At 37.0% G+C, this 14816-nt stretch overlaps 1 protein-coding gene across 2 annotated transcripts in view; it reads left to right on the plus strand.

The window, feature by feature from the left end:
• XPO4 (exportin 4) overlaps positions 1–14816 on the plus strand; it is an 81022-nt gene that overhangs the window by 56870 nt on the left and 9336 nt on the right. For both annotated transcript variants that reach the window (XM_083884978.1, XM_083884979.1), the window contains 10 exons: positions 808–985; positions 2351–2510; positions 4124–4293; positions 5249–5423; positions 6530–6823; positions 7755–7935; positions 9428–9546; positions 10437–10567; positions 11356–11473; positions 12732–12824. In XM_083884978.1, coding sequence (XP_083741104.1) covers positions 808–985; positions 2351–2510; positions 4124–4293; positions 5249–5423; positions 6530–6823; positions 7755–7935; positions 9428–9546; positions 10437–10567; positions 11356–11473; positions 12732–12824 — 1619 coding nt within the window. The remainder of the gene's footprint in view (positions 1–807; positions 986–2350; positions 2511–4123; positions 4294–5248; positions 5424–6529; positions 6824–7754; positions 7936–9427; positions 9547–10436; positions 10568–11355; positions 11474–12731; positions 12825–14816) is intronic.

Consider the following 14816-nt stretch of genomic DNA (forward strand, 5'->3'; position numbering starts at 1 on the left):
TTAAGGCCTTTTTGGGTTTGATTTTTATATGGTGATATTTTACTTAAGTTTGCAAACCTAGTACGAACTAGGTCTGTACTTTGCTTGGAGAAATGTATAATGTATGAAATATTTGTGGGACTTTTTTGAAGATCTGGCATTTTAGTTGCTCTCAGATGTTGACATGAATGTGTTTATAATATATTTGTAACACTGAGATGGAGTTTGTAGCTCACAGATGGTTGAGATCAGATATTGAAAATTACAACTAAACTGGAATTAATGTTACCTAGATACCAGAGTATTGTATGAAAACCCGTGCTTCTTCTGATCTGCAGTTGCTAGGTGAGGAAAACTGTGTTACAGCACACGTACTTGAGGTCTGAAAGACTCTGACAGATTTAAGATGTTAGCAAACAGAAGTCCCAAATGATATGGACTCAGCAGGGAAGCGGTAAAACAAGGCTTTTTTACAGCATAGCAGAAGAAGAAAAAAATGACAACAGAATCTTGTTTTGTCCCTCCCCCAAGCAGATGAATTTACTGTAGCACTTTTACATGAAGCAAAACTTGACTCTTTTTATTGGGTTTTTAAATTGGTAGTTTCTTTTTCCAGTCTTGGTTTCTTGTCACTTTGAGTTTTTTCCTACTGAATGACTTTAAGGATTCTAATTAGCTTTTATGCATTTAAGCAGTGTTAGTCAAGCTCTGTATAAATATTTGTTTCTGATGTGATGTCTGCAGTTAAGCCTATGGATTCTTTAATCAGAAAGCCATAAGTTAACCTAGGGTAGAAAGTTGTGATCACTCTTTCTTTTTTAATGTAAGGCTACCTCTTGGCTAATGATACTCAGGGAGAGACTCCGCTAATACCTCCAGAAGTAATGGAATATTCCATTAAACATTCAGCTGAGGTTGACATCAATACAACACTTCAGATTCTGGGATCTCCAGGAGAAAAGGCCTCTTCCATCCCAGGGTACAACAGAACTGATTCTGTAATTAGGTAAGGATGCATCTTGTATTATTAACTGCTTTTTCAGGGAAAAAAAGACCTAGAGTGTGAGTAGACTTCTGTGAGTGTGAAAAGCAAGCAATATGTAAACACTGAACATCGAAAAAGGAAACATTGATCTGATAGTCTTAACAGATGTCATAAGCCAAAGACTTGGAAATGTACAGAAATGTTTTTTATATTTCTGCTGAAAACCCATCTTTAATCATTTTAACATTCATTCAACACATACAGCTTAAGCAAATGCTTTCAAATGTCAGTGAGCTTCTCTGCTTTGAGTATGGATTACTGCCCAAGCTTAGCAGTAGCAGCAAAATTGATCCTCAGAGTGTGAGGAATTATTGTCAGTTACACACATCCCTGTCAACCGATAAAAGAAGCTGGAGAGATTTCTCTTTTTGCAAGAAGGCTGGTGTTCACAAAGGACTCCTCAATTTGAATCTTCACGCTTCAGAAGATTGCATCTCACTCTTTGTTGACATGATTAGTTGATTAGTTGTGTTCTTTAAATGCTTTCTTCTGGGAAGAAGGTAGAAAAAGTGGACCTTCATTAGGAATGATGTATGTACCTAGTGTTTAGAAGGTTGGATACTGCTCACTTATACTATTGGCCACTTCAAGAATTGGCCCCCAAGGGGATTTCTTGATGCAGCGTCGCAGTGGTGGGAATAAAACCATATCAAAATAAGGAGAGATTCGAGGCCCTTTGGCAATAACTCTGAAATATCTTCAAGAAATAGACCAGTGTTAGCTCCTAAATTTCTTGTGTACAATCACATTCTTACGAAATTCAGGTGTACTACAAAAGCTAGTATTTAATGCAGTTATATGGACTGATTGTATTAATGCAATCACCTCGTGATTTACTATTTCAGACTATTTTTCCAGCAGTAATGAACAAGAGAAAAATAACTGGTCATTCCTGTATTTGTTTTTTGTATATCAAGCTGCACAATTAGAACCCTTTTGGTCATTAAACTTCATGGTGCAAGGAAGGAAAAAGCAGATTTTCAAAACATCTTTTCAGGCACTCCCAGCTAGTCCATTTGTCATGATGCTTATGGAGATTCTTTGTTGCAGTAATTTTGATGTCAAAATTACTGTAAAGTCTTATCTTTTAAAGCATAATTTTTACTTTTTGTAGAGTATTTGCTCTGTTCTCTCTCTTTCTCTCTCTCTCTTGCCTTGCACTTCAAAAACGTTAAATTCAGGTGCTTTTTACTTGATTAGAGTTGAAGTGCTTTGTATTATCTTGATCCTTCTGTCATATTTTGTGAAAAATGAAAGTGGCTTTGGTAGTTGCATTGCTTCTCCAAAAACCACTCTCAGCATCCTCATTGTATTTTAAATCTGCAGGTTGTTATCTGCTATTTTAAGAGTGTCAGAAGTAGAATCTAGAGCAATAAGGGCAAATCTCACACACCTCCTGAGCCCCCAGATGGGCAAAGATATTGTATGGTTCCTCAAGCGCTGGGCAAAGACTTACCTCCTAGTAGATGAAAAGTTGTATGAGCAGGTAAGGATATAATTTCTATGAATTTATTTGTGAGTATTAGCAATAATATTATCCTGTGAATGTAGATATCAGTGGAGCTATTTAAAAGTGCAATGCTGAACTATTTTAAATGTTATATGGGTTGTGATTTATTTTGGAATTTGTTTGAAAGTTGATTTTCGTTTGCTAATTAGAAATATAAGTTTTTAGGGGACTCTTGCACGTTTTGCTGTAAATGTGATTTTTTTGGTAGCCATTGCCATATCAGAATAACATAGTGCTCCTGGGCTGCACAGTGAGTAAAACTCACTGACTGCAGTGATGTTATAAATTGTGACTGTCCATCAGATTTTACATTTCATCTCTAATACAGTGATTGCTCTTGATCATGATTCTGAGTTAGTTAACACCATCACAAAGTAGTATACATTAGCTAATGTCATGCTACTTTCTCTCCTCATTCTCATTGTATATATCATAATTTCAACAGTGTGTTCTTTCTAAAGGGCAACTTCTTACCGTGCTTAGACAGCACTAATCATGATTAGAACTTGATCCTGATTTCGCTTATCAAACTAACTGTAATCCAGCTACCTCACAGAGGCCACCCATCCTGAGGAGGTCCTGTTGGCTCTAATTTTTGAGAAGTCTCCTCCTCCTCCCCTTTATTTCCACTGTTGAAGCAACTAAGAATACTAACGCTTCAAGAGGCCTCACCTTAACAATCATAAGTATCACACAGACTTGTAAATATTTGGAGTCGTATTATTCAGCTCATACATATAGCACAGCTAAGAATTCATAAAGGTACCAGTTGGGCAAGAATTGGAGATCATGTTAGAAGGAGATTCACGTGAAAAACCATGTGAAGAAACAAAACAGATTGTCTAGTAAATGCACACATTTAGTTTGTATTGACATGTGAAAGTGATTGAAACCTCTATTTGAACCTTATACTCAGTCATGTATATATCATGAGTTCTTAAAGGTAGAAACGTTAATGGTGTGCTGACAGGAAGCTCTTGCACAATTACTACAAGGTTTTTGGTTTCACTCTTGGAAAAACTTCCTTTAAAGGTAGGAGAATAGGCAATTTCAAGGAAGCATATTTTAATGTGCCAGGACCAGAGTGTGACATGTTTCCTAAGAAATTTGTAGATTGAAGGAACCATCTGCAGAAAGCAGATGCAGAAAAATTGAGGTGAAAATTAATTTTTACAAGTTTCTATATAGATCAAGAGCTAGGTTTATTTCTAATAATTTTTACCACTGAATTTTGAGGAATTATGTCTTAAATTTATGGACACGCTTTGGGAGATTTTTTGGGTGATTTTGGGATCTTTTAACTATAAAAGCTTTTGAACTTTCATTGGCCTTAAAGCTAGACATACTCAAACCTTTTTTGTAATGAGGTTGAACCTTTTATTTGTTTTAGATGTTGTGCTTAAAATTGCAAGATAAATTTGGCAAAGATTTTTCTATTACGTGTATTCTTTGCCTTTGTCTATGTAACATTTATGTAATTTAAGTAGGAAAGAAGTGACAGCCTGAAAAGAATTTGCTGACAATGATTGCCGTACACTTTTGGGTTCTGGCTGCTGTAAAACTCACTCATTTTAATGCTTTTCTTATAGATAAGTCTGCCATTTAGTACAGCATTTGGTGCTGATACAGAGGGTTCCCAGTGGATTGTGGGTTACCTTTTAGAAAAAGTGATCAGTAACCTGGCAGTGTGGAGTTCAGAGCAGGACCTTGCAAATGATACTGTACAACTGCTAGTAACATTAGTGGAAAGGAGAGAGCGGTAAGTTGCTATACCTCTGGAAGTCAAAAAGTTTCTTTTGCTTCCTTTTAAAGTTTTTTGGCCACAGTAATCCAGATATAGGGCGCTTCGTATTCATGTCTTTGTAAGTCAAATTACTTTAGTAGCATACTGTAACTGAAAAAAACACCACAAACTTGTCTGACAAGCTGAGGAGTGAGACCTGTATTTGACAAAACATCACCTAATTTTTATTATTGTTTGGAAGTGCACTCTCCTTCCCTACTTTTGTGTCTCACTCTTAAAACAGTGAGAAGGAAAGCTCTCCTGGTCTCCACTCTTATTGCAAGGATTTTTGTACTGCTGTTAATTTTTGTTGATTAGGAGTTCAGATACTGGCTAAACCAGTATAAAGTATGTTTTGTAAACCTAAATTTTTTTTAAAATACAGGATTTTGTGGATTCAGTCAAATCTCAAGAAGTTTGCTTTGATACTGCAAACTGTAAAGCAGGAAGTTCTTGAATGCTTTGTTTCTTCAATTGACATGCAATTATACCTGCAATCATGCATTCACAGTCTACTGAAAGACTGTTCAGAAGTATGAGGATTTTTAATGCTTGAAGATTTTTCTTTAAAAAAAATTAAACCCCACAAGAGCTAGTTCTGGAATAAATTGCTTATTTTATTATGATGTAATGAGACTAAGCTTTTAATCCATGCAATATGTCCATTAACTCTTGTGTGTGTATGTGTGTAAAACTAAAGCACTTTCCTGCTTTTCTCCTGTATGAATTGATCTATTTTCAGAGTATATCCTTTAGAAATCTGAGAGCTGAGGCACTACTAAGATGAAAATCAAAAAGCAATTTAGCCTCAAAATAAAGGAATTTTCAAAAAATATAGCAACAAAAGACTTCTGGCAAATGCTAGAAACCTGATGTGCTCTGTTCATACAATTTGTGAAGTCTTTAATGAATTTTTTTCCCCCTCTTTTAGGGCGAACTTAGTTATTCAGTGTGAAAACTGGTGGAATTTAGCCAAACAGTTTGCAAGGCGAAGCCCTCCTCTTCACTATTTGTCTAGCTCTGTGCAGAGAACACTAATGAAAGCTTTAGTTCTAGGAGGTTTTGCTCATATGGACACAGAAACAAAGCAACAATACTGGACAGAGGTAAGCTATTGTACTTCTATTGCCTCCATATAAGCGAGCAAAACAATGGTTTAAGGAATTTTATTAGTGACACAAAATCAATTTGTATAACATAGTTTGATATTTAATATTGATGATTTTTTAAGTTATTCTCTCCTTGATGGACATTACTTGTATCTGTTTTATCTAAATTGTATCTAAAATATCTCAACCCAAAGAGAAACCACTAATAATTAATTGGAGGATTTGTGAAGCAGACAGTAAAGCAATATATTTGAAAGAGACTATTATAGAAGATGAAAGGTTTCTCTTGCACTGGGACATTCCTTCCTTTCATTTTAATTCTATAGTGTTATGAATTAGTCTGTTATCACTTAATGATAATGACAGTAAGTAAAAAGCTAATGTGGAACATAATGTAGAGTCTTGACCAGCTCTTTGTGCCCTGGCTCCATTAAAGCTCAGATATTTAATACTAGAAAAGTTGGTGCTAGAAAGTAGTAAAATGGCATCAGGAAGCACCATGTGACTTTGTAAAGCATCAACCTTCTGAGAAAAACATGCTTTTATTGGCAGAGCTAGAAAATTAGTGATTTAAGGTAAGGCTGTAATGCAGTGGAAATAATTAGCGAAAAAAATTTAACTGTTTGTGTAGAAGTTTCTAAATTATTTCCAAATACAGATGATGACAAAAGTGATTTCACTATTGAGAATCATAATGTGGCAAAGATAATAGTGAGCATCTTAATGGTTAATTAATCTTAATGGTTTCATTCATAAGATGTAAAAGTTTTTTCCCTTAATGCTGAATCTGAAGGGAATCAAATGCTTGGAGCCAGAGAAAGTCATTGTCATTTGTTTAAACTACAAAATTACCCAAAATATTTATGGAGGTCCTCATTTTGACACCTGCCTGCAGGCCATGATGGACAAAGAGAAGCACTACTCACTACCACTTCTGCTTGCATTAATGTGACAGATAATGATATAACTGAGCCATTGGAAACTGGAAGTGATTGATTCTTGTACTGCCATACTCAAAGCAATGAGTTTGCTAAATTATTTAAACCTCACATCTCATGTAATAGTATGCTTATCTTAATGTGACTTTTCTGAAAAATTTAAAGGTTCTTCAGCCACTTCAGCAGCGATTCTTGAATGTGATAAACCAAGAAAACTTTCAGCAGATCTGTCAGGAGGAGGAAGTGAAGCAGGAAATCACTGCTACATTAGAAGCACTCTGCGGCATTGCTGAAGCTACCCAAATTGATAATGTAGCAATTCTCTTCAATTTTCTTATGGACTTCCTTACTAATTGCATTGGATTAATGGAAGTATACAAAAACACACCAGAGACTGTTAATCTCATAATAGAAGTCTTTGTTGAAGTTGCACATAAACAAATTTGCTATCTTGGCGAGGTAAATACAACCAGAAAGGGAAGGAGGGGGCAGAGTGTGCATGTGCGAGTAAATGTGTATACAGTGCTATTCTTTAATCAAAATAAAATAAAATGTAGTGGATTTTATAGAGAGAAATAAAGACTATGGGGCACGTCTTTAAAACAAAAGAATTTGTTCCTTTAAAACAAAGGATTTCCTTTGTTTTAAAACATACACCTGCAAAGATTAAAAGCAGGACATTTAAACTGTTTTGTTTTTTACCAATAAATTTAATCACAGTTCATCACTAGTCTTACTCTATGCATGGGTGACAGAAGAGGACAGACTATGTTGAGTACTTTTTTAGGACAGTATCAAACTTCTCTGAAGTCTAGCCTAGAATTGCAGCAATGTTCTATGTGGCAAATACATACCATAGAGACACTGACTTAGTTCTAGACAAGGCATTAATAGACCCAAGTAGTTAACAGTTAAAATTTTGAGTTTGTGCAGTGCACTTGCATCTTTGCACTGTTGGCTAATTTTGTTTTCGCACCTGGAAGAGTTGCTGCTATTCCAAACTGAGTATGCACCAACGGTGTATTGTGACTCTAAACTTCTATAAGTAAAGTGTGTCCCCAGAGGATTTTGTTGGTAATCTAGTTTGTGAGATTAGTGAGATATGTCAGTCTGTCTCAAATCACTCTTGTCTAGATTTTTGTTAAGAGTGAGGACTCAAGAAAATTAATGTGTTGCTCTTTCAGTCAGCATCGCATCAATATATGGCTGTAAGTGTTCTTGTTGTCTAAGGTGGCAGTTTTCTTGATGATTTTGTGTACAGTTGGTACAAAAGTGATCATACACTGAAATTAAAATCTTGAAGTACCATCTACCAAGTAATGCCATCTTAAACCTAAGTGTTTCACTTTTAGCATATGAAGTTTTCTCATTATGTAACATTGTTTTATAGGCCAAAGCCATGAACTTGTATGAGGCCTGCCTAACTCTGCTCCAGGTGTATTCCAAGAATAATCTAGGTCGACAACGGATAGATGTTACAGCAGAAGAAGACCAGTACCAGGATCTCCTTCTTATTATGGAGCTTCTCACTAATCTTCTATCTAAAGAATTCATAGATTTCAGTGATACAGGTATTAAGGAATTGGTAATTGATGAACCACATTGTTTTCTAAACTGTAAGAACCATTTTGGGGCTTGTGTCCATGTCAAGTAAAAGCTGAAGTTTAGGCTTGTCTAGGTCAGGATATGGGAATTGCTATTTAAAGTAGCAAAGAAGGACTTTTCACAATATTCTAACATCTGAAATAATTATTGCTGTCATAAAATAAATTATGGATGTATGGAACAGCTTGAAATCTGAATGTTGCAAGTCTGAATATGTTGTACCAGCAGTTTTATAACAAAAACCACATAGAGAACTTGGAGTAGTAAAGTAGTGCAAGAGGGCAGATGGGTTTTTTTCTTAATGTTGTCTTCAACTTCTGTGAAATGTTGAGTCATTAAAATTCCACCATATGAGGGTCTTCTGTATTCCTTTCACGGAACATGCTTTATGGTTCATGGGTGTAGTTAAGGGCTCCTTCTTGTATCCCAGCCTGTTACTTTCTTACATGTGTTTGCCACTTAAAACTGCAGTTGTCCTGAGTATGTTCTGGCAGTTAGCTGTGGTGTATTGCTTTTGAATAAGCCAAAACACATTTGCATGGTTCGTATCTCACCATGTTCTATACACTTTGCACAGATAACAACCCAGGCAGATTCAGTTTGATACCAAGCATGTTTTGATATTCATTGCTTTTCTGAGGTACATCTTGAAAGAGAGAACCTTGTACTTTTAAATGCAGTACATAATTTTATTTTTTTGTCATGTATGCACAACACAAGTACAGAACCAGATTTAGACTTTGCCCATTGAATGGGCAACTCAGTGCTTTGTAAAGTTTTTTGCTTTGAGATTTGGATGTTAGTTGTGTGGAAAATACTTACCATAAAACAGAGTAATGTGAATAAAACTTAGATGCAATGCCCAGAGATCAAATCTATTGCAAGTTTTCTACATACTGCTCTGACTCAGTGCAGGAATTATAAAAGTAAGGTCGCTGCCAGTTGATGGGAAACGTAGGCCTTAACCTGTAACTGGAGAAAACTTGGGCAACCTCCAGACTGCAGAACTTTCTCTGTTAGCTCTCCTATTTTTTTTCTCCTTCTGTTCATAAAAGATATTAAAGCATATGTAAATATATAATACATATTTAAAAAGTATAAAAATGCAGTAATATTTTACTCATTATGTGTTTGTGTGTGCAGGCATGAAGCAGCTATCACTAGAAGCAAATGCAATGTTCTGTAATGGAAGGGAGCCCTCAGTATCTGAAGTGTTCTGGTTTAGCATGCCAGCTGGTACAAGTGATTATGAAATGCTTAGTCCTAATGAATATAAATATAGAGTGATGTGACAGCCTCCACTCACTAAGTTTCTATTTTAATACAGTGCCTCATGGTTTTGTTTGGAGAGAGGGGACTAGTCCTATTTTTAAAAATGTCTGTATTATAAAGAAATGGGACTGTTCCTTCAATATATTTAATCTTCCTTTTATACAAAATATTTTTTCTTTTCTGCAGATGAAGTATTTAGAGGACATGAACCTGGGCAAGTTACAAATAGATCTGTATCAGCAGCAGATGTTGTCTTGTATGGGGTTAATCTAGTTCTGCCTCTAATGTCACAAGATCTGCTGAAGGTAAGTATATTTTTTACACAGAGCTGCTAGAATATGAAAGCTCTATAGTAATGAATTCCTAGAATTCGTTCCTATATGTATTCCATCTCTATAAGCTGAATTTTCTAGATTTCATAAATGTAAATAACTGTTCTATAGTTCTAAATGCTCTTTGAAAAGAAATACTGTAATCTGAGAAAATGTGTATCTGAAGGTCCTAAGCCAAACTTTTCTTCTAAAAGCAAGTCTGTGCAGATCAACAGCCAAAGCTGAAATATGGCTCACAGAGTCCTTTTTCTGATAGTGCCAGAAATGTGACAAGAAGCATGAATAGCGATATGAGTTAAAAGTAACTATTTATTTCCACAAAACAGATGGCTGTCGATCAAAGGCATCAGCAGCTTGTCAGTAGAACAGTAAAATACGAAACAATGGGACAGCAGCATTTCACTGTTGCACTGTGCCCATGTTTTAGTTTGAAGCAGAGGAACACTTCTGGAGGGTGTTTCAGCTGTCCTCTCTCCACTTGCCTTCTCATCCAGTAGCGCTGAGCACGAGGGCTGCGTCCATTGTAGATCAAACCAAGGCGAGGGATGTACCCTGGGAGCCCCTCCATTGTGTTCCAAATGCTCATGAGGCTTTTACCCCACGGGACTAGATTTGTCTGTGTCTGAAATAAAACTCTTGTAATTTGTATAGAGCAGATACTATACTGCCACCATCTACTGTTTATCTTCAGTAATCTTCTTTTATTGTACCAAAGTGTTTGTAGCCATTCTGATGACTCAAGTTTCCTACTAAAATTCTTTTTTTCAGTGCAAATCATCAGTCTTGTCTCTTTGTACAGTTGAAAATTATGCCAAAATAGTTACGCAATCGAATCTAAAAATACCATGTTTTTCTTTTGACAGTTTCCATCCCTGTGTAATCAATATTACAAATTAATCACTTTCATATGTGAGATATTCCCTGAGAAAATTCCACAACTTCCAGAGGACCTCTTTAAGAGCCTAATGTACTCACTGGAGTTAGGGATGTCATCGTATCCTTTATAGAGCTTGGGAATGTTTTTTTAAAAAAATCTAAGTTGCTTTTATAAGGACCTGTTAAAAATATCTTTTTTTTTAATCAACATCTATCTTTCAAATGCATGTATAATTACATATCAGTAGTTGACTCTTACTCTACTCTCTGAGGATTGAGGGTTTCACTGTAGTGTCCATTGAGATATTGAGATTCCAGCATTAGCTGAGTTGCCTCTGACTTGTGGTGCTTGGGCACAGCCTTTAAGTAGCTTAGCATGTAAGTTTTTTCTGGCAGCCATTCCTGCCTCCTCCATTACTTCATTTCAAAGTGTGTAACTTCATAAGCCTTCAGCTGGTATCCCAAAGCCATTCCTGAATTAGTCTCTCAGCTGGTAATACAAAACACTGCTGCTGTTCTACTGGGCTGGCTCCAGAGCATTTCCTGTCAGGGTGCCAATGGGCTCTCCCTCTCATAATGGGAGTACCATTTTCACTAATCTGTGGCACGTGTCAGAAACAGATGAGCTTGACCATAAGGGACTCTTTCTGAAAATGTTATGTCAGAGAGGGTTATGTTACCTTAGGGCATGTAGCTAATAAAAGAAAGTAATGAAGTTGGAATCCTTTTTTCCCTCCCTTTTTCTAGCTTTTTTTTAATTTGATTTTTTTAATTAGCAACTTCATAGTGAAAAGAAACCTTGAAATAAATATACAAGCATTTCAGATATTTTCTAGTGTCACAGCTGGGTAGTTTGATCACAATTTAATTGAAATCTGACTTCAATTCTTTAACACCCATTATCAGAATGAGCTCAGAGGTTTGCCAGCTCTGTCTGGAGGCTGTAACACCGTTAGCAGAACAGTGTGCAAAAGCACAAGAAACAGATTCAACCCTTTTTCTAGCAACGAGGCACTTTCTTAAGGTAAGGCATCTGTTTCTTGTTACTTTGATTTCTTGCATAAAGGTAGCATCTAGAGGCCAAACAGTGATCATATCCAGATTAATCAGGATAATACATAGAGTAAGAAACAGCCTGTTACTTAAAATAAAATAAAAAAAAAAAGAAAAAGGTGGCAGCTTAAGAAGAAAGAGAGCATGAAGAACTGAAGATATCAGACTAGAGTACAAAAGACGATGGAGGTATAGAGGGAACCAATCCATTATTGCCAGTAAACAAAAGACCTGAGCCTCTCAGAATGCAATTTTTATATCCATGTTCTGCAGTTGAGATTGACAGCTTTAGCAGTTACTGGTGAAGCTGTGAACAGAAGGCTTCCAGAATTCTGTTAACTGGAGGCTGGGTAGAGTACTAAAAGAAAAGGCATGAAAAAGAGCATAGCTGGGAACTAGAAAGAAAATGCTGTCATTTATTCGATATATCTAATGAATTACGCATTTTCTTAATTCAATATCACATTCAGTGCTTTACTTCCAGCACCATCCACTTTAATGGATTTTGGAGTGACCTAGTAGCAACCAGGTTCCCATGAACAGGCACCAAAGGAATTGTGTAATCTGTGTGCTTGTCTTCTGGTTTTGTATAGGCTTCAGTTTTACTTAAGACACCTTTTCTTACCAAACTGACATTGGGATTTCTCAGGATTGCTCATTAATGCTTCTATCAGACAAGCTGAGAGAAGGAGAAGCTTGCATAATTTTGTCTTTATGTATCTTCTAAGTTAACATAGTTTCATTCCTTATTTTTGAATTTACACTTAAAATTATAGTATTACTCTTTACTAATCTGTTCCCTGTTTGACTTTCTGTGAGCCATAGGAGTCTCCAAAACTTGAGGATAAGTTCTGTATTTTATTCTCGAAGAGCAAAGGCTTCTTTCATTATTTCTTTGGCATATCTGCAGGTTTTGGAAAAAAATACAAGTGATGTCATGTTTCTCTGAAGAACAGTTGATATAAATCAACATCAGGTTCCAGTGCTTTGAGATGTGAATTTATGCTGTTAAACCAAGAAAGTCCTAAAAGAACTTGGCTTCTAAATTTCTGGTACCTAAATTCAAAAATAAAAAAAAAAGAGGGCAACAATGCAGACAGCAACCTTAGATGTTTGTCATACATGTTTGTTGTTATTATCAGAAGTGAAGATGAGCTTCAGCAGCAAATGTTGATAAAGTAGAAAGTTAAGTTTATACTTACACAACTACTTTTGTTTTGGGATTTCAGATGGTTTTTGATATGCTGGTACTTCAGAAGCACAATACAGAGATGACAACTGCAGCAGGTGAAGCATTCTACACATTAGTGTGTTTGCATCAGGTATGGCATTCAGACACACCCTGAAAAGAAGTTATTTGTTAAAGGAGAGTGGTTATTTCTTGTGCACCTGATAAATCATGGAATCATTTGGGTTGAAAGGGGGCATCATCAGGAGGTCTGCTTGTTTCAGCTGCAGGTCTTCACATTTGTTCTTGCTGAGTTTCATGACTCTCTAGTCAGCTCATTGCTCCAGCCTGAATAAGTGTCTCTAAAGGTCAGTCCTGTCCTTGAATGCACTGGCTGCACGTCCCAGTTTGGTTTCATCCCCAGACTTGAGAACAGTGTATTTCTCCACCTCCTCCACTGACTAAAATACTTAACAAGATAAGGTCCAGATGAGAGCTCTCAGTGTCATTTGGAACCAGCTTCCAGGTGGAACATGAGCCATTAGCCTCAATCCTTTATAGGCTGATGGTACAGGTGTGTTTTTATACATGTAGTAGTTCACCCATTTAGACAATAAAATCCAAACTTGGCTGCAAGGGTGCAGTACACAGCTGCTAAAGACTTGCTTACCTTAGGCATCCACTGCACTCATCTTAGCCATAGATGTAAGTCATTTTGTCAAAGAAGACAAAGCGTTATTTACCCTGGGTGAATCTGCACTAGCTGTTCTCAGAATCACAGAATATGCTGAGTTGGAAGGGACCCATGAGGATCATTGAGTCCAACTCCTCCCCTGCACAGGACCATCCCCGAGAGTCCCACCATGTGTCTCAGTGTGTTGTCCAAATGCTTCTTGAACTCTGTCAGGCTGGTGCTGTGACCACTTCCCTGGGGAGCCTGTTCCAGTGCCCAAACACCCTCTGAGTGAAGAACCTTTTCCTAATGCTCAACGTAAACTTCCCTTGGCACAACTTCAGGCCATTCCCATGGGTCCTTTGACTTTCACATGCCCAGAAATAACTTCCAGGAGTACTTGCTTCATGATTTTCTTAGCCATTCAAAGATGATAGAAAGCAGCCACTAATGAATGACATGAGCCAGCTTTCTGAACCTTTGGATAAAGTCTGTCAGGTCTTATGAGCTTGCATGCATCAGCATTTCTCAAGAGATACCTAGGTTGATTCTCTTTACTGTGCATAGTTCATCTCCTTCTTGAGCCCTGTCTCCAGTCACAAAGGTCTGGAAAAACTTGTCAGTGAAGACCAAGGGAAAAGAAAGCATTGATTGTTTTAGCCTTACATCTTATCTACTACCACTAAATCATCTAGTCCATTCAGCAGTAGAACCCATGTTTTCTTTGTTCCTTCTTTTACTCTTATAGTACTGGTAAAAGCTGCTTTTGTTGTCTTTGATGGCCTTTGTTAAATTCAGCTTTAGCTGAACTTCATTTTTCTGTCATTGTTCCTGTACAGATTGTTTCTGCTTTCCTCCTTTCTAGATGTTCCTGCTTCTGTTTCCTGCATGTGTTGCCCTTGTGCTAGAGTTCAGTCATTAAGTCCCTGCTGAGCTGAATCAGTGTCCTTATTGTTTTCCTCTGTATCTGGACAGACCATTCTTGTGCTTGGAAGAGGTTGTCCTTAAAAGACCTGTCAGATCTCTGGAGCTCTTTTTGTTTTCAGAGCTCACTCCTACAGGATCTCACCCACCAGTCTTGAGGAGAGTGACAGCTGCTCTCATGATGTCCAGGTTCCCTGATTCCCAGGCTGCCTCTCTCCTCAGTTTCCTGGGAATCCTTAACTCCACTATTAATGATGACTGAAAGGCTGGCAGTAATTACCCCATCCCTGACCACCTCTTAGTAACTGTGAATAGCAGATGCGAAGTCACACCCCTGGTGTGAGCCCAGGTGGTGTGTGAGCAAATGTCAGGGAGATAATATCTTCTAAGTCTGATCTGGAAACTTCCTTAAGTTGCTTTAAGATGACTAAAAGCCCTATTATGGGGATTTGTAATGAGATCTCACCCCAAAAGATGATGTCATATTTACTGCTTCTCCTCTGATCATGATCAGTAAGCACTCAACTAGATTGCTGCCCAGTCTGTAGA

Source organism: Zosterops lateralis, assembly GCF_965231275.1.
Source record: "Zosterops lateralis genome assembly, chromosome: 2".
NCBI lineage: Eukaryota > Metazoa > Chordata > Aves > Passeriformes > Zosteropidae > Zosterops > Zosterops lateralis.